The following is a 20,348-nucleotide window of genomic DNA, read 5'->3' on the forward strand; positions in this document are numbered from 1 at the left end:
AAATTTAATAATACACTAAAACTAACAAATACTTATTTTCATTTAACGCACTAATTCTTTATAATTCACACACTCTTCGCCATTTCCAAATAGATGTTGTGTAAATAAAGTAATGCCAAAAAAAAATTATTTATAAAAACTGCCTGTGTTATTTCTTCTATGTTCGATTCCATTTGTTTCGGTGAGCGATTCATTATTGTCCATATTGCCTTCTTTGTTTGTCAGTTAGAGTTTGACGTTTAATGTTGGTGGTGAAAAATTTCTAAAAAAAAAGTTTCTTATTGCAAAATTTTACGATTAATTTGCATTTTGATTTTAAAACTTCTATTTGCGAATCGCTTGTTAAATAACGATATAAAATAAATTAGATGGTGCAAAGATATTTTATTAATGTGTAAAACTTATCGAAAACAAATCTGTTGTGATGTGAAAACCAAAAACAACTTGTATATTATACGTGAATTTCAAAATAGAGAACTGTACAAACGACTTTACTAATAAATATATCTAAAAGAAACCCTGGAAAGAAAATCGATCTATGTCTATAAGTGGCAAATTATCTCCAATCTTGGACCGTAAATAGCATACAAAATCATTACAGACAACGTGTCCACGCCCACTGAAAAAACATAGTTAAATGAATGTAAAATTCAATGCAAAAAACTTCTTTATTTTTGTTATATTTACTTGTCAAATAACCAAAGAGGGATTCTGCCATAATATTCAAAAATAATAACAAATTCGAACTGAAGTAAGACAGGAGCATTTCCATATGTGCGATCAAAGCAAACAAAAATTTATAAACTGTGACCGTAGTTTAATATTGTTAGTGACTCAACAATTGAAACAGTATCCGCAGAGCTTATTCCACTACTATTTGTGGCGCTTCTTCAGCAACATTAATTTTTACAAGTTTTCAGATGGTGACGAAACGTATGTCACTAAACTGACTGGTTTTTTGCTATTTACCCTTTTATAGTAATTTACGTTTGATTACTTTTCTCTTTCATTCATGTCATTACAGTATTGCAAGTACTTAGTACTTTAAAGTATAGATCGATCTTTTTATGGATTGTTTTAAAACTTTGGTCACTACTTAAAATTAATTTGATATTAAGCATTAAGCGTTATGTTTGATAAAAGTCAAACAGAGCATTATAGCTTTAATTTTTATTAACATAAATCAAAACTTCAAAGCTAAGTACAATTACGTAAAACTATTTTTACTTGAAATAAATCGAAAATAAGTAAATATACAAATGAGTGCTAGTATGAGACCACAAGATGGACAGGCGGGGTCGGGTACGCGCCCAAAGATGAATGCTTCTAGTGAATTATTGACAAAGGAAGAGAATGACGTTGTCTTCAGTTTGCTGGGCAAAAAGTGTCAGGTAAAAAATAATCGAAATTACAATTGATTTCACTTTATGTTAAAAGCTATATAACCAGATTTCTTTGTATTATATATAACAATTAACCACATTTTTATACTTAATGTGATTTTCTGTATTACCATTTAAGAGACCCAAACGCATTGACTATTCATAAACATTCCAACAATGTAGTGGACAGAAGAAGTAGATTTTGCCATTTTCGTTCAGCCAAAGTACCAAAACAGATAAAAGAAAAATTAACAATTCTCAAATACAAATAGGTTGGAAAATCACAGTCGACAAAAAGCAATGAATCTATAATATAATGAAAAGTGATAAAATTACTGGCAAATACACTAAATATGTAAAAAGGTTAAGGAAGAGGTATCAAAAGTATCTCGAGAACAGATTTGATTTTTATTTTTAAATTTAATTTATTTTAAACTCTTCATTTTGGTATTAAGTTCTACTGCAGAAATTATAATTTTTATAAGTTAGTTATGTATTCATAGATTTCTTAATGTATTTAATAAAATAATTTTGAGTTGAACACAAACATTAATCATCAAATAGCTAAAACTGTTCGTTATTATATCACAACTGTTATCTTAACCAATTTTGAGTCACACTGATAATATTATGTATATATGTATGAAATTTATATTTCAGTATGTAGATTAGAAAATACCAATATCTACAAAGCATTTAAGTTATAAGCATACATGAATGTATAAACGCAATTGTTTAATTACAGAAGTGCGATAAGATATGCTTTATCACTGCCATTTACCACTTTTCACAATCAAAATCAGTTAAAAGTCACTGCTTTTGTTTGAACGGATTTATATTTAGTTTCAATTAAACTTCTGTTTTAAAATAATGTGTATGTAATATATAAGTACTTATTCCCAGAAAACATATGGTACAATTAAAAATTGCAAGTTATTTTGTAATTTTTTTTTTAGTATCCCAATCCTAATATTAAAGGGCAAGCAATTCGAATAACACTCTGAATCATAATAATAGAAATTATCGAAGAAAATTATAAAATAATACAATTTCCTCAGAATATTCTTATCAAATTTTTTATGATTGTCAGTATTTTAGTATTGTGTATTAGTTGTACAATGAAGAAATAAATAACAACCAACACACTAGTTAAAGAAAAAGCTTGCATATGGCCGACATTGGCATTAAAAAATCACCTGTGTAATCAAATCTATGGCTTATCGATTTTCATACATTTTTACACTGTCACATAGTTATTTATTATATATATTATATTTGTCTATATATATGTTATGTAATTTGTTTTGTACATAATAGGAATATGTGTATTGTTAGGCTTTGGCTTACCGACAATATTTACAATTATATTTATATATTTTTTTCTATTTGATGCTCATACTAATTAATTGGTATTTATACTAATGACCAATGTCCTACTTTTGGAAAGCCTTCATATATTATGTCGCCAACAGTTTCTTGACAATAAGTGCTTATCTTTAGTAAAATATGCATACATATAATATATAAACTATTTCTATTCATATGTAAATGCATACATACGAATATATAATTATACACCTGTATGAACAATATGAAAATAATTCAAGTGTATATGACACTTATCAGAAAGGTGCAAACTTATTGTTTAGTGTGAGTTTTGGAATAGTGATAAGAAAAATGTCTTTAAAACTGTCACATACGTATGTAAGATGTGTACAATACGAATTTCATTAATATAGTATTATTTACCTATCAATCGTGCGCTTAGAAATATATTATATTTATATGGACATACAGCCTTGGCCAAAAGTGTTAGGCACCCTACTAATTACTGAATTTTTTGTTTTAACAAGTGAAATAATGAAGTTTTATTAGTAAAACAGTGAAAATACAATGAATTAGTGATATAACATTAAAAAAAAAAATATTATAAAATATTTTATGAATTTCTTAAAAATTACAATTTTTAGTTTTAGCTGAATTTTTTTTTTTAATACTTTTAATATTACAAAATTTTAGCCACATTTGAGAATACTTGTATTTTAATGGGGTGCCTAATACTTTTGGCCAAGGCTGTATATATATATATGTACATATTACTGAATTTTGACTGCATACAGTGCAAATACATTAAAACGTACATACTCAAAGTGTTAACCTTATAAACAAAGGTAGAGCCGGTTTTATTAATCCCACTTCAGTGGGCTCTACGTAACTGGATCGAAGTTTATGCCCCTCAAAAATATTAAGGGCATGTTTTCTGTTTCCCAACAACATAATTAACAATAACTAGATTTAATTTAAACATTATCATTACAAATTTGAAATCTATTTAAAGTATAATTTTATTCGTAAAACAATACACATCTAACTAATTCATTGGAAATACATCCATAACACCTTAAAATTGCGACCTAATAGTAATTTTAGAGAAATATCTTCCATTACATTTGAGTTTTAAAGAGCCATTTTAGATAACTAGACATACTGTCGACACAGAAATAGTATATATGTATATTTTTGAATTTCGCAATTGTACCCATTCCTACAATACAAAACAAAATGTTCAAGCAAGGTCAGAATACATACGTGCACACAATGGTTCACATTTACAAAATGCATTACAAAGAGCAACAAATTTATTGATTTGACAAAATGCAGGTTAAAATGTGGCGCCATACATAGACCGGTTGGCCTACTATATTCACCGCATCCAAATGCAGAGCTAGCACAAACAGCATCAATGGGTCAAAAGGCATTTTGAGTGTCTTGTAAACAAGTCATTATGGTAATGCTCGCCAATATAGTTAAGTTGAGAAGCATGGTTAACCTTGTATTGATGCATGTGTTTTATATGATTTTTTCTCTCATATAACTATGTGTTTAAATTAGGACGATTAAATTTGAGAGCAATCAAACCAAGTATTTCAAGCCGTATTAATTTTCTTCAGCCGTATTAATAGACAATGTATGGTTTATTAGTAAATTTCGACGCCTATGAGGGCGTAGAACTTCTTGAAGTAAGTAATCCATCACTCACTATCGACGATTTCCGTTGCGTTTAACATGTTTATTACGTACACACAACATACGAGTATATAAGCTCATTGACTATGAAACATAAATAAAGTCTATTTTCATTTTATCCCTTAAATACTCGTACACATACTTGTTATGCACTTGTCATCACTGGCTCCGAACAAACCCGTTGCATATTTTATAACATTACATAAATAGCTAAAACAAGTACACATCTCCGAATAGTATTATATGCATATTTTTACGGATATACGGCTACCTGTAGGATTTCGGCCTGTGTGGTGAGGAGCATCAGGATGGTTACTTTGAGGCATAACTAGTCCACGCTAATCTGAAAATAAATAAAGTTTTGTAAAATTTTTGGAATAATCTTCCACGTTTATATTACAGTACTATATATGTAAATCTATTGGTGATAATTGTAATATTATTTAGGGATCACGTAAAGCTGACTATCGTAGGAGGTAATATTGTTCATTCCTATTTCAGAAACAACATACTCTACGATTTACTAGAAATCCTGTATTTATAAATACTTATTAATACAAATACTATTATATTTACCGCTGGGTTGTTTCTCAACTTTAACTCTCTTTATACACGTTTATGTTCAGCTTATTCGACGCAATGCACAGCGCTTAAAATGCTTTTTCTTTTGTTGTTGTTGTCTGTTGCGCAGAGGTTCCATTGACATTGTCAAACGTTATGCCGATTTGATTTTTACGTGCTCACAATGTCAAAATCTTAATAAAAAACGGTAGCCAATACTCGCTGATCAATAGCAACGCGCATGCGCAATCCGACCAGAGCACCAAGAGACTAGTAAGCATTACCACTACCACTCTTTTCATTGTTCCTCTTTATTTGTCAATTGCAAGTGAATGTTGCTGCGATGCTTTACAACTTTTGCCCCAACACTAAAGCGCATTCATATGCAAAATAAGCTATTTTTGCGCACGCTCATCTAAAGCATTCGTACATACATATGTATATGTATGTATCCAAGCGATCATTTACCTATACATACACGTATTACGTCTATCACACAAATTCACTATTTACACTAATCCCACACCATTTTAGTGCTGCTGTCGTTGTGGGCATCGAGCGTCACCAAGCCAATGCCCAAAGTGTCCAAATGAAAATGAAAGTGCATAGTCAGAGTTTAGACGCATCAGTAAGGTCAATCGGGAAAGATACGCGCATGACCGGCAGAACTAATATTAAAATATACGGCATTCCCATAAACAGAGTTTTAAATGATCAAACCAACGAAGGTTGTCGTTAAAAAAAATAAATAAATTGTTGTATTTTATTTAACTCATCTTAATGACTTTGTAATTGGCTACTTTGTGAAAATTGTGCAGAAAATGAAAGTGAAATTCAATGGAGTTAATCGATTTTGTCATTTTCGTTATGTTTCAGACGTTGAACACAGCGGTGGTGCAGATCTACAAAACGGAGGGTTCCGCTCACTCGCATTGGAAGAAGAAGCATACTGGTGTCGTGTGTTTTATAAAAGATAGTGCAAAACGATCGTACTTCCTGCGCGCTTACTGTTTAATAAAAAACGAACAGATTTGGGAGCATGAGTTGTACGACGCTATGAAAATAATTAAAGCTCGACCTTTTCTTCTCACCTTCGAAGGTCAGGTAAGTGCGATATATAAACCAATTAACGTTAAGTACATACATATTTCCACTATATGTTTTAATACTTTTCTACATTATTAACTTATATACCATTATTGAAAAAATGTCTTTCTTAAAAGTAAATAAATATTAATGAATAAATATTGCCTACTGCAAATTTATAAAACTAAATCCTTTCAAACTATAATGCCACATACTTTTAACTAACTAAAAAAGAAGATAATAACGTCGACTTGGGTTTATGGATGCTCCGATAATTTCATTTAATTTTAATTTTTTTTTTGTACTAAAATATCTTACAAAAATTATAAATCAATTTATAAAAAACATTCTATAATATAATCAGGTTCACTGTAATTAATATCGATATTTTTCACCAGGATGGACACGTGGGTCTGAATTTTGTTTCGGAGGAGGAGTGCGATTCATTTTACAGGGCTGTGGATACAACAATTGAAACAAGAAATAGAAAGAAATTAGGTTAGTGCTATTCGTTGTTTTCGACTATTTTTAAATTATTTATTGTAAATATTTTATTAATAATATTATGTAGAAAAACGGAATCGTGCTAAAGCGCAAGTGGCCCCAAACATTCCCCCTCCAGTAAATAGGGACCCAGCGCGGCCAACGCCTGCAATCAATCAAACCACAACAGATTCCAGCGTACAATTGCGAAACCATCCTCAAAAAATTAATTCGGTTACACTTACTCCCGGTCCCAACCTGGTGGCACCATCAAAGAATTTTCTCAGCAGTAGTTTTGGTCTCTCGGGTTCATCCGGCAAGGACAAAAAGAGGAAAGTTACAAAGGCGGATATAAGTACACCGACAAATTTTATACACATCAGTCACCTGGGTTGGGATGCAGACAAGGGTTTCGATATAACGGGCAATGAGAATGACGAAGTACTCACAAGCTTCTTTGCGAAAGCTGGTGTATCCGAGAATGAGCTGAAAGATCGGGACACACGTGCTTTCATTTACGACTTCATTCAGAGCAATAACGTGTTAGCATCGGTGAAATCGGAGCGCGTTGAATCACCAAAGACTACTGCACCCCCAGCGCCCCCACCTGTGCCAAGTCGTCATCAGCATGTAAGTTAATGAAACATCAGATGATTCTAATTTAAAAAATATCACAAATATTTTTTTCCAATCAGCACCAAAACGGTTCAACTGTAAGCCAAAGAACAGCACCACCACCACCGCCTCCGGCAAGGCAACCACCTCCACCGGTGCCCACAACAGTGCCAGGTGCGACACGTGCACCAGCGCCACCTACTAGACCGCCACCCATTAACGTTGCTCCACCACCACCAGCACCACCTCAACCTATAGTGACTGCACCAGCCGCAGCAGTGAGTAACATAATAATTACATCCGAAATGTATTTTCCACATTCTTGGTTTTTTACAGCCACCGCCACCGCCTCCGCCACCACCTCCACCACCGGCAATTGCTGAAACACCATTAACAAATACGACTGATTCACCGGCGGTTGAAACAAAGCGACCAACAGCACAATTGCCAGTTGTACCAGACGTTCGCAATGCACTCATGGAGAGCATACGTAAAGGCAAAACATTAAAGGTATTTAAACATAACAAATTCATTTTATGTTTTTAATTATAAAAACCGTTTGAATTTTAATGTATACAGAAAGTTGATACGGCTGCACTCAGTACAGGCAGTGGAGATTCGCATAGCGATCTTATGTCTGAAATTCGCGGCGGATTTGAATTGAAGCCATCGCATGATCGTACGCCAGCTAATCGCAATAGCGACGACGCCACAGACCCCGCTGGAAGCGATGCTCTGGCCGTCGCCTTGAGACGAGCGTTGCTTGAGCGCGAACGCGTTATGCAGCCATCAGATGATGAAAACGACGATTCGTCTGGTAATGACGATGAGTGGGAGGATTAAATGCTGAATTAAATAAGTTATTTGCAACAGAGTTGTGATGTAAGCATCTGTACGTTAACAATGATTCAATGCAAACGAATGCATTATAAAGTCAAGTATTTAATTGATATTTCGTTGACTAATTAAATTCTATCTAATCTAATCTATGTATATATCTGTTATAGCGATCTACAATATTCATATATACGAGTATATCTACATATTTTTATTATTTAATTATTGGTTTCTTGAAAATGGTGAGGCAAACAGAAATCGTATATTCAATAAAGGAAATGACTAGAACTAAGTTGGACTTACATAAATAAAAATTGAGAAATTTTTCCAATTCTAATTTCTTGTAATCATCATTGGGTTTATAAACATTAATGGTTGGCATTGCTATAGCGCGGAGGCATATTCTTCTTATGTGAATGATTTATATACAATTGCTAGATATCTGTTATCTTTAATTACTTATTGACAGACAGTATACTTACATACATAGTACAGATGTAAATTGCATATCCCTGCTCAATGAAAATAAAAATTTCTTACTCCTAAGTAGCTAATATTACTATAAAGATATATCTATTTAAGCAGTGTTTTTGGTACCAGAGATATCCAAAACAAGTGATAGAATTAGGGAATGTTTCATATGGGAGTGAAACAAAGTTAAAGCCGTATTACATAACAAAAAACCACTGTCGATTTGAAAGCTATGAACATTTGTACAAAAATAAAAAATGTAAATGAATATTAGAAAATTTGTAATCGAATCTGATAAATGGTAAACCCGTTGTGGTGGTGAATGCAAGCATTGTAGGTTAGCGAGACGCATTTTTAGAAATTTTACAATTGGAAAAAATATATTACAATGCTAAGGATGGTCACATTAAAAGTAGACAGTTTTTAGTCTCTGAATTCATAGAACTGGTAATTCAATATTTGTCATCCTAATTCCGAAAAAAGATGTACATATATACAAATCTGTACTTCTGCAGTATAAAAAGTGTTAAGAAACCGAAAAAGGGAAAAAATTTAAAAACATCATTACAGCTAGTTAAAACATTTAAGTTTCTTATTTTCAACTTTACATGAACTACAGTTTTCAATTATTATGATATACATATATATGTTTGACTGCATTGCTTGGTTTCGTTATGCTTCTAAAAGTTGACATATCCGAAAGCACAGCTTTGAGTGAATGACCAATCAAAAATAATTTGGTTTAATACTGTTTTCTGCCGCTTTTTATGATGACTTATTGTGACGGTTCAGAAGTTCATCGGAGTTATTTGATATTTGATTATTTGTAAAAACAAAGAAATTATTGACATTTAAAATTTTTATTTCAAATACTACATATTTTTATAAAATACATATATGTACATAAGTTGTTGGTGTGCCAAAAGATTGTTCATAGATTTTTAAAAGTTATTAACGTGTGTATAAAATGTACAAGTTAATTAAAATATGAAGTAAAGTCAAAACAGTTGAGAAGTTAATTAATCAGCGTCTTCGAAGATTTCAAATAAAAAAAAAATAGTTTATAAGTTTAAATGACATTTGCCGTAATTCTAAATTCCGATTAACTAACTTTTGAAAATTTTAAAACGTGCCTATTTACACAATTAAAAAATAAGATATTTATATTTTGTAATTTTAACACATTTTAAATATTTATATTTTTATTTGTAATTATTTTTCAATCAATATCAGCAAAGGAATTGTGAACTTCATTAAAACTGACCAGAATATAACTGAACTAATATTAATATACCTTAAGTGATATTAACAAATATAAAGCAAAAATTATTATACTAGCTATAATGATGCACCCGGTATACAACACAACAAAAAAGAAATAACAAAAACAAAATTTATGCACCTGCAGATATGCAGATACAAACAAAGCTAATTAATTAGTGAAGCAGCAATACATTTAGTGTTCACACAAACGCAAACATATACAAGCATGCACACTCATACTTATATGTACATATACATTTATTTGCATTTCAAAATAAACCTTTGAACTCTAAATGTATAATAATTAAATGAAAAACAAAAATTTAAATAATGGCAGAACTTAATTGAATTCGATTTAAAAAGAAAAGTAAATCAATCTATGTTATAATATGTAATGAATATTAACAAATATATGTTAAGCTTAGTTTCTAGATAACATACCGCATTTAATGCAAACAAAATTTAGTCATTTCATTAGTATGTAAAGAATTAGTAGCTATACAACAAATAAATTAATTAAAGTGTGTATGCATATTATTTAATAAATGCCAACAACTTGTGGTTTATGACAAGCATTCACAATGCAGACTATTACTATTACATATTGAATGAAAAGTATACCGCAAATCCATTGTGTTGATGAAATATTATTTCAGATTTGAAAATTATAAGATTATAAACATATTTATTACAATTATATGTATGTCTAACCAAGTTAAAATATAATAAATAAAACGATATTATCAAACTTACCAAAAAATATGCTATTGGTCTTGTGAATTCACATAAATAAAATTAGCCAAAACTAACTAAACAAAAAATTTAGGTTTACATTTTCTTGTAGTTGTAACAAAATACAAATACATTTAGAAAAGCCTAAGTACCCTTAAGCAAAGCTTTAGACGAGTTTATTTCATAATGATGAATTTATTTGATTTGAGATGATGACGTCGGGCACTGGCATCGATGACATGTGTTCGAAACTGAACAGCTACCTCCTCGAACTTTCTCGCTTCTCCTCTGCCAGGAGCTTAGCACTCGCACCCGCTAAATCCACGGCGACCCTCTTTACCAACTGGACGAAGGAGTACAGACTAAATCTTAATATGGCACACCAATATCGACTGAATAATCCCAAGATTTTGGGTGTCACATTTGACAGTCTGCACTCCACACATGACCGCGATAATCACTAAAGAACAGAGCCGCAACAAAATCCTCAAGTCGCTAGCCGTCAGCACTTGGGGAAAGGACGCTTGCCACTTACAAGGCTATCGGCCGGTCGGTCGTAAATTACGCAGCATTGGTATGGTCGCTTGGATGCAGTGGCACGCAGCAGAGGAAGATACAATCGTGTCAAAACACGGCACTCCGGACAGCTACAGGATGACTCTTGATGTCACCAGAAGCACATTTGCACAATGAAGCCATTATGCTGCCTATTAAAGAGCGTTTCTACTAGGGTGTTTTCGTAGAAATCAACCATGTATTCACTTGCTGGAAGCAGATCCGCCCCCAGATGCATCAAGAGGTCACTCCTACAACACGTCGACGAACTTGAACAATACACCGACCAGACTGCGGACGCAGACAGTTTTAGACACGCTCTAAACGCCATTCACAGTGGAGCTATTAACACCTTCCTTGACTCCCTTCCAGTGAATGACGTCCTTGGAACCAAACCACCACCATTAGCAGACGAAGAGCTCGAGTTGCCGCGTCAAACCAGGGTGACCTTTGCGCAACTTCGATCTGGATATTGTAGCAGGTTAAACTCCTACTCATCGAACACACATTTCCCTTCGGTCCAACCCCGTCGAAACAGCATGTTTCCTGGGCCTCCCGTTAGATGACCTCGACTGAAACTAGATATATGCTTTCCTTTGCGGCAGGGATAGATAATCGTTACAACAACGAGTTTATTTGCTACAGCTCATGGACCCACACACGGTTAGAACCCCGAAAGAAATAAATGACACGAACCATTTCTTTGTATGTATTGTAAAACCCACCGCCGATACAACTCGTATACCGGACCTTCCGTTGGATGACCTTGATGACAATTAATTTATCTTACCCTCCGAATAACGGTAATCTAGATTACCCCTACAAATACAACGAGTTTATTCTAGTTCATATTACGGCATTGGTAATAAACAAGACTCTTTGTTGAACTTCCATCTCACGGCGAGAAAAGGGAATACTAAATTCTCCATATTTATTTTCAATTTTTACAGAATCCAAAAATAAATATTGCTGGAATTGTTAATGTTGGTATATTACGAATTTATTAGTAATCTATTTTATGTAATTATTAATATTTTTGATACGTTTTGCTTACAAAAAATAATGTACTTATAATGCTTTTTCCATTCACATATACATATACGTAATTTACAAATTGGCAATATGGCATTGCTATATGCTAGAAAATTATTTTAATATACATTTTATTAATACATTAATGTGTATGGGTGTGCAAGTATACAAGTATCAATCAAAACAAAAATATTAATAATAAGAAAGCTTTACTCTAGTAGAGGTGGTTGCGCTCATGATTACACAACTGTCTCGTAAATAATTTGTATAAATAATTTAGGCATCACTCTCTTTCCAAATTTAATAATGAATAAGTGATAGCTATACTAAAAAAGGTATGGATCCTCTGACAAATATTAAATATTTTCTGTTTACACTTTGAAAGAAATCTAATATACGTTTTATGCTCAAGTTAATGTACATATTATGTAAAATAAAAGCAAAAATATACCTAATTATACCATTTACTTACTGGATAATTAGCGAACATCGGTTGCTTTAAACGCTTTAAAGCCCACAAATAATAAATATCAATAATAGCATAATTCTAATTGAACTTCCGACTCTATAATATTTATTATATATATTTTGTTAAAATGTAGCATCGTACCTAATTTATTTTTGCTTTCATGTTATATCAGTTGTTTGCGTATCTCTGATATCTGTGTTGCTTCGCCTATCAGTGTCACTATCGATGGAGTTAACTGTGTTTGAGCTCGCAGTAGTTGTTGCCTCATCTTGTAATTCACGCTCAATATTTGCATTATTGTTATTTTCGGCGATTTCATTAATGTTAGTCTCATCCAGCAGGAAGGTGTGATTGAGCCTTCCAATTTGACTACATCCTTCAACACTGCCACTGGCGCTGTCACAGCATTCTTGAACACTTGTCAGCAAGGACATGTTACCTCCTGTGTGAAACTCAGCTTGTGGTTCTTGTCGCTGCTGCAGTTGCGCCTCCGCCACGCTTTCGTTCATAAGATTTTCGGCCTCTTCAACGTTTTGTGCTGGCGCAATCAGTGGAATAGGTTGATCGGAATCATGTATTAATCGTTGTATTGCTTGTGCTTCGACAACTTCTTGATTAAGAAAATTCTGTTCTTCTTCAACCAAGCTCTCACCCAACAGTTCTGCAGGATGGTTCTGCGCAGAATTAGAAGCTATGTTGGTATGTAATATCGTTTGTGACGAACCTTCGGTTTCCGTTCGAACATCAGAAAATGGCTGAGCATCAAGAAGACCATCTTTGTTCTGATTTACCTCAAAGCTCATCGTACGAGCTTCTGGGTACGTACCTGTGACTTCATTTATAGAATCCCTGTGTTCACTCACATCATCAACCTTCGATAGTTGCCCAGCAAATTGGGGTGGGGTTTTCTCGATTAATTGGTTATAATCTTGTGGAAGATCAACAAAGCTATTCGAACAGCCAGCTATGACACTTGTAATTTTTAAAGTTGGCATTTCAACGATAGGCTCATTCTCACCATGCGCACACTCTATTTCACTATGGGGCGTAACTGCAACATTTGTTTGGGGGGACTTAACTGGTACCCCACCGTCGCTTTGGCTGTAAATGCCTGTTATCATTAAAGGAGGTACTAGTAATGCACTTGTGATAGGTTCATTTAATGAAGTAGTGTTATTTAAGACGCACTCCGATGTGTTTTGTTCGACGTTCCCACTTTCCAACGCGTGCCCCACTGATGAGAAATCATCAGCAATTTCGATAAGTGATACTTTTAAGTTACGCGTAGGAAACGTACTTTGAGAAACGTGTACATTTTCATTTGACTCTTGCACTTCTGTTGATAACAGCGGTGGCATCTCGAGTTCACGGTACTCACGTTTCTCTTCTACTACTTTCTTAATGCCTACCCAATCGTCATCATTGTCATCGTCATCCTCATCATCATCGGTTTCTTCATTATCTACACTATCAGAGTCTTCATCGTTTTCACAATATTGAGATTCTCCACCGTTCGAACGCTTACCGTTGAGTACAGCATTTCCCACGATATGTGTATTTGTCATTTCGACGTCGGACACTTCAATGTCTTTTTCTTGTTTGATTTGTATAGTTGCAAAATCAATTTTATTTATATAATCCTGCTCAGCAATCTCTCTCATGGAAGATTGTAATGTCTCTGCTGCAGAAGAATTTGTAGCTGACTCATAAGCATTGAATATATCCTCATAACCACGATCAACTGGTTCAGGTTTAATTTGAATTTGGTGAACGTTTCCCAAATTAGATTCAGCAATACCACTGTTGGTATTTACTATTGTCTTACTAACTCCTGATGTTGACTTGAAAGCCCTAGCCGACCGGCTTTGCGTCACAACTTTTTGTTCTGAAAATTTATGCCTAACAACTTTATGTATTGTTTTGGGAGATTTTCGTTGTGCCATACTTGTAACTGGAACCTTAGGGTTTGAATTTTCTGTGTTACAGTCGGCTTCTTTATCAATTTCACTTTCTGGTTCTTGATCCATCTGCACACCGCAACTAACATTAGTAATTTCAAATAAACGATCTAATTCAGCTTTGTTCGGTTTGATATCCTCATCTTCTTCTTGAACATGAGCAGTGCGTGTTGTTGTCGCTGCTTCACTGGGTTCATCATTAGCCTCCCCTTCGGTAGACGATGCGAATTCGACACCACTCGAAATCGCAGTTATTTGGAATTGCGGTATTGGTATTGTAGTCATGACGGTAGTTTCTGTATGTACCGATTCATTACTTTCGAGTTTATTACCCTCATATTCTTCATCAGTTTCGCCCAGTTGCTCCTGTTTGATAGGCCTCAAAAATATTTGGTTTGTGAGACTATCCCCTGCCCCTTCAGAATTTTCGTGCAGAGACCCATCCACAGGCAAAACTTCATTTTCATCCAACTGAAAGAAAATAAGTCATTATAGCAATTTATGTTTCGTAAAGAAATTTCCTACTCGACTTGCACTCCTGCTTTCTGAGAGCACTCGTCAACATGTCGGTATATCCTGCTCTCTGAGAGCACTCGTCAGCATCTCGGTATAAGGTAACTGTGAAACTTTGAGATACAGTTCCAGCTGAGTTACCGATGAAATCAGACTGCCTACCACGCAACATGTGCGGGATGGGATAGATACCGAGAGCTGAGAAGGGAAGCTAGACGCATTGCAGACAAAATAAAAGAAAGACACCGAAATGCGTGAGTATGAAGAGCTTGAGAAACTGGTCAACAGGGGTGATGCTTGAACATTTTATGAAAAAATGAAGAGCGAAGGTGGTAATCTGATCACCGATGTCCAGGATATACTGGGATTATGGAGGGAACACTTCTCCGACCTGCTGAATGGCAGTGAAAGTACAACACAAGGAGATGGTGAACCCGATTCCCTAATTGATGACGATGGACCAGATGTTCCATTACCTGACCATGAAGAAATTCGAATAGCAATTACCCGCCTGAACAACAACAAATACGGCGGCGAAGAACTGATAAGGTGCATAAATCAGCTTCTTTGCAGAATATGTTCGGAAGAAAGCATGCCTAACGATTGAAATCTCAGTGTCTGTCTGCCCAATCCATAAAAAGGGAAACCTTAAATATCGCCTATAAGGTTCTATCGAGCGTACTATGTGAAAGACCCACCTTATAAGTGTGGCCTTAGACTTGGAAAATCCACAATTGACGAGATATCCACCATGCGCCAAATCTTGGAGAAGACCCGTGAGAAGAGGCTCGACACACACCACCTTTTCGTCGATTTTAAAACTGCTTTCGAAGCTCGCGAAGCGAATGGGTCTGGAGGTCAATGAGGACATGACGAAATATCTCCTGTCATCAAATAAACAGTCAGCGCATTCGCGTCTTGTCTCCCACGTCACTATTGGCAGTCAATTGAAGAGCAAAGTCCTCTCTCGACGAACCAAATCAAACTATACAAATCGCTTATCACTCACGTCCAACAGAGGCAGGCTTCCACGCCGTTCGAAAGACCAGGTGGGATTTCCAACTGGCGCCGAATTGCGAGCGAAAGAGAGAAATGGGGCGCGATTCGGCTATAACCAGCTAAACGGTTTCTACGCCATTTACAAACATACATGTTTCGTTTTTGTTTAAATCTTTGAAAATACTTACAAATTTATCCTTACTTCTGATCGCATCTTTTCGTTTTTTCTTCTTCTTTTTCTTTTCGACTCGAACATTTTGTTCTTCTACAATTGATGAATTTAATGTGCCATGCTCTTTCTTGATTTTCAATTTTAATACTGGCATTTTTGTGGTTGGAGATGGATTCTCATTGTAAATGTCATTTGCTTCTTGCTTAATTTGTAAATCGTTGTGAACAAAACCATCTTCAACTGGTTCAAGTTTGATTGCTACATCCGTTGTATGTCCACTAGCTGCTTGACTCTCGTCATCAATTTTGTTATTACCATCATCATCATCATCATCATCTCCATGATGAAAATTATCACCATTAATAAAACCAACATCGCTCGTCACTGCAGACTCCTCGCCTGTTTTGGCAGTTTCATCGGACGGCGCTGGTGTTTCAGAATCAATTTCTACATGTACCTCTGGCTCATGTTTAATGCTAACCAGAACATCTAATGTAGATTTTAATAAATTATCCACTCTTTTAAGATCTTTACGAGAGACTCCTTTTTTACTGCCCTTTTTTCCTGACATTTTTGCATCGTCAAGTAGTATTCCAGTACTATCATTGGAATATTCTGTTGTGGTAGTGCCATGGCTAGCTGCTATTATTTCAGGGGTGGAAATTCGAGTTAAAGATACGATTGGTGTCATGTCCAACGATATGCCAGCATTGCGAACGAAGGCTTCGGCAGCAGCTGCCTCTACTTCGTTTTCATTTTTAATACAAATTGTTGATTCTGCAGCGAGGGCAGCAACTGGTATATGTTTTGAGTAATTCAAATAAACTTTAGCACAATGTGCTGCATGACGCAGGTACTCAACCTCATTACGTAACTGACGATTACAACCTGCACACTTTTTAGTCCGCACAGCGCATGGATGTGTATTGTAAAGAAAGTTTGTGAGGAAAGTTTGATGACATTGAGGGCATTCACGATCGAGCACCCATAAATTTTGAGGTATTTCCACAGTGTGGTCTCGAAGATGTCTGTTTAGAAAAAGTATTAATTTTTATTTTTTTTTTTTTTGTAAATACCTACATACCTAGAATACGCGTAGGAACTGATCAGTGATTGGCCACAATGTCCGCATATATAAGGCGTTTTACTTAACTTATGCCATAACTGATGACTTTTAATGTCATTGGTTTTTTTTATAGTTTCATTGCAAGCCGTGCAAATATATCGTGGGATGTTAGGCGTATGTATTGCCGCAATATGTTGATCTAATTTTAATCTGCTAACAAACCCTTGATCACATATGTTGCAAACATGTCGATATTTGGTATTCGTTGTTGACGGTTTCTCCATATCCATGGGTTCTTCTTTTCTACAAATATTTTAAAATATTATTATCATAAAATTATATTGTAATTAGGTTGTTTTCGAAATTGGAAATTTTACAAAATATTTTTAATTTTTTCATTAACAATATACTTTCTTTAATGTTTATATATCATTTATACTAAAGAATGTTTATTATACTTAATTACATTTCCTCTTTGGGCTTTAAAGCTTTGTCAGCTATTCTCCCAAATTTGCCTTTCTTTTTCGTATCTGGTGGTAGCTCGTTCAAACGTTGCTTTTTATTTCCCAGCATTATTGGAACAGTTTCCCGCTTTATATCAGTTGAGGAGTCAACCTTTGCAATAATCTCATCTGATTTGCGTTTACGTCCACGTTTTACACCAACTTCCTCTTTTATCTCAATACATGGTTTGACATCCACGATCTAAACCGTAAATACATTAAAAATATATGTTTTAACTATTAAGTTTTTACCTTTTTCTGTACTCCAACTTTCAATCCGAGCAATTTCCTAGTCTGTACATCTGTAGCATAACACATTTCACGAAACTCATAAAAATCATTGATTTTATCCACGCAAAGTCCACAAGCACTTTGAGGCATTTTATCCTCCTTGCAAACCTAAAATAGCAATTTTTAAACTAATTTTGTGAAATGTTATTATTTATAAATATCTTTTACTGTTATTCCAATGCATTGTATAATTTTTTGGTGTAGTTTCAATTCTTCGTCACAATCTACCGGCTCCTGGTTATCCGTATCCGCATCCAATATGTCGTATTTATCATCTCTATCAATTCCACAAAGGCGACATATTTTATACAAATTGGCCTTCAATGCTTTATCTATCTTAAATGCAAACGACATTCTCACACAAGCCGTGTTTTGTCAAGACGTTGTTAAAAAAATAGCTCTCAGGTCTACCAAACATAAAGGACTAATGTAGCCAACAATTTTATAATCAATAAATTCGTTATTATATTTAGTAAAATTATTTACTAATCAAATATTGCTTAACAATAAAACAACGATTGGACCAAAAAATCAATTGTATTAAGACATTTCCAATTAATTTGTATCACCGCACACAAAAAATTAGACTCGCAAATTGTCAAAACAATTGTGAACTATTGATTAAAAGAAGAAGAGTTAGACAACAAACTCAGGGTATCCGACAGTAATTGAATGCAAAAATACCAAGTATTAACACAAAATATTTGATAAATAGTTTTTTAACAGTTTAGGAAATACACAGAATGAAGGAATGACGGATGAGAAGTCACTTATAGTGATCCCCGCTTAAGTGCAGTGTTCCATTTTTTACATGAAAAAAAAAAAAACAAAAAAAGGTCTTCCTCTTATGACCGTTTTCACACAGGCAATTTTTGTCGCGGCAATTCTTAGTTTTATAGGAGAGGGGGCGACGAAGAGACGAGAATTTCTCTCTCTCTCGCTTCCCTTGGTCGCCCCCTCTCCTATAAAACTAAGAATTGCCGCGACAAAAATTGCCTGTGTGAAAACGGTCTAAGCAGCAAATCAAGAATGATAGTGTAACGAAAATGGTCTGGTGCCAAACTAACAAACAAACTAGAAATCGATAACTTGCCAGATATATCTAGAAATCGATATTCGTAGTTGCCTGAATGTTCGAGTGACGATGTATCGCTTACAATCGACTATATAAGGGCACAGTTCTGATAAAAGAGTTGTCGAGTGAGGACAATTGTAAGGAGAGAGAATTGTCGAGCAAAGTGTAAACAAGTTATAAGTTAGAGTTGTAAAGTAGAGTATTGAGTACTAAAGTGTTAAGTTATAAGGAATTAGAAATAAATATTAGTGTATAGCCATTAAAGTGTGACTTTTATTTGACAATCCAGTGATCGAACTCAGGGTAGAGTTATAGAGTAAACGACAGATTTTGGAAATCCGTCACAATAGAATACAAGATTACGCCATTCGTTTACAGTTAGCTTTGTAGGGTTTTAATTTCCTGTTAAGTGACGCAATAAAGACCCCCAAACAGTCGAGCCAAGCAAACAATGAAAGAAAATCTGACAAATTGCACGGTAGTACAAAACAATAAAGCCAAAACAAAGAGTTGAAGTCAAGGTTAGTGCTTAATTAATGTTATTGTACAATAGCTGCCATCGATTGGCTAAGTGCTATAGACAAGCTAATCGAACAAACTTTCCAAATTTTCACACTGTAACGAAAATTAACCATTACATTTATTCAATAATTCAAATTTTGAAATTCGAAAGTAAACAAATTTCAAACCAAAAAAATATTTTTTAACTGACAAACTGCAACAAATTTTATCAATATTGTAATGGATTTCCAAAATCTGTCGTTTACGCTGAAACTCTACCCTGAGTTCGATCACTGGATTGTCAAATAAAAATCCCACCATAATGGTTATACACTAATCTTTATTTCTAATTCCTTCTAACTTAACACTTTAGTACTCAATACACTAACTTATCAACCATGGTTGTAGATTACCCAGTAAATCAGGAAACAGGAATGTTTTGATGGTCAGGACAGAAGAGTGCCCAATTCATGGTAAATAGACTGACGAGATGGTGGATGTATGCATCACCAATTTGGGAATGTGCCAGAAGCTATGTGTCCGGAAAACACTTCTGCATTACATTCACAATCCGATATCATGGTCGAAGGATTAATTCGAAATTTGGAAGAGCATTTTAGAAAGCTGGTGGATAGGTACCACCACAGATACAGAAGAAGTCCATATGTCCATGTCCCTGGCTTATCGGCCTGCTATCCAGGAAACAACGACGTAGACGACTGCGAGAATATTTTTTGGTTACTGATTGATTTAAAAT

At 34.4% G+C, this 20,348-nt stretch overlaps 2 protein-coding genes across 9 annotated transcripts; one reads left to right on the plus strand and one right to left on the minus strand.

Annotated features, from left to right (window-relative positions):
- The first annotated feature begins 210 nt into the window (after positions 1-210).
- On the plus strand, positions 211-9,855 carry LOC105212422 (actin nucleation-promoting factor WASL). Of its 8 annotated transcripts, XM_029040237.2 has the most exons (9): positions 211-933; positions 1,025-1,391; positions 5,847-6,074; positions 6,455-6,554; positions 6,628-7,169; positions 7,235-7,432; positions 7,491-7,664; positions 7,734-8,036; positions 8,162-9,855. In XM_029040237.2, the coding sequence occupies exons 2-8, from the start codon at positions 1,260-1,262 to the stop codon at positions 7,995-7,997; spliced, it is 1,638 nt and encodes a 545-aa protein (XP_028896070.2). In that variant the 5' UTR covers positions 211-933; positions 1,025-1,259; the 3' UTR covers positions 7,998-8,036; positions 8,162-9,855. The 8 variants fall into 8 exon arrangements, with proteins under 8 accessions (XP_028896070.2, XP_011182676.2, XP_054082111.1 ...); XM_011184374.3 differs by having other exon boundaries at positions 7,734-9,855; XM_054226136.1 differs by having other exon boundaries at positions 211-751; positions 1,198-1,391; positions 7,734-9,855.
- Positions 9,856-11,962: 2,107 nt separating this feature from the next.
- On the minus strand, positions 11,963-18,710 carry LOC105212418 (uncharacterized). The gene is made up of 6 exons (XM_011184369.3): positions 18,184-18,710; positions 17,977-18,123; positions 17,688-17,926; positions 17,240-17,524; positions 16,172-17,183; positions 11,963-14,942 (listed from the first exon to the last, which is right to left on the minus strand). The coding sequence occupies exons 1-6, from the start codon at positions 18,367-18,369 to the stop codon at positions 12,672-12,674; spliced, it is 4,140 nt and encodes a 1,379-aa protein (XP_011182671.2). The 5' UTR covers positions 18,370-18,710; the 3' UTR covers positions 11,963-12,671.
- Between the last annotated feature and the right edge of the window lie 1,638 nt (positions 18,711-20,348).

This window comes from Zeugodacus cucurbitae, chromosome 2 (genome assembly GCF_028554725.1).
Source record: "Zeugodacus cucurbitae isolate PBARC_wt_2022May chromosome 2, idZeuCucr1.2, whole genome shotgun sequence".
Taxonomy (NCBI): Eukaryota; Metazoa; Arthropoda; class Insecta; order Diptera; family Tephritidae; genus Zeugodacus; species Zeugodacus cucurbitae.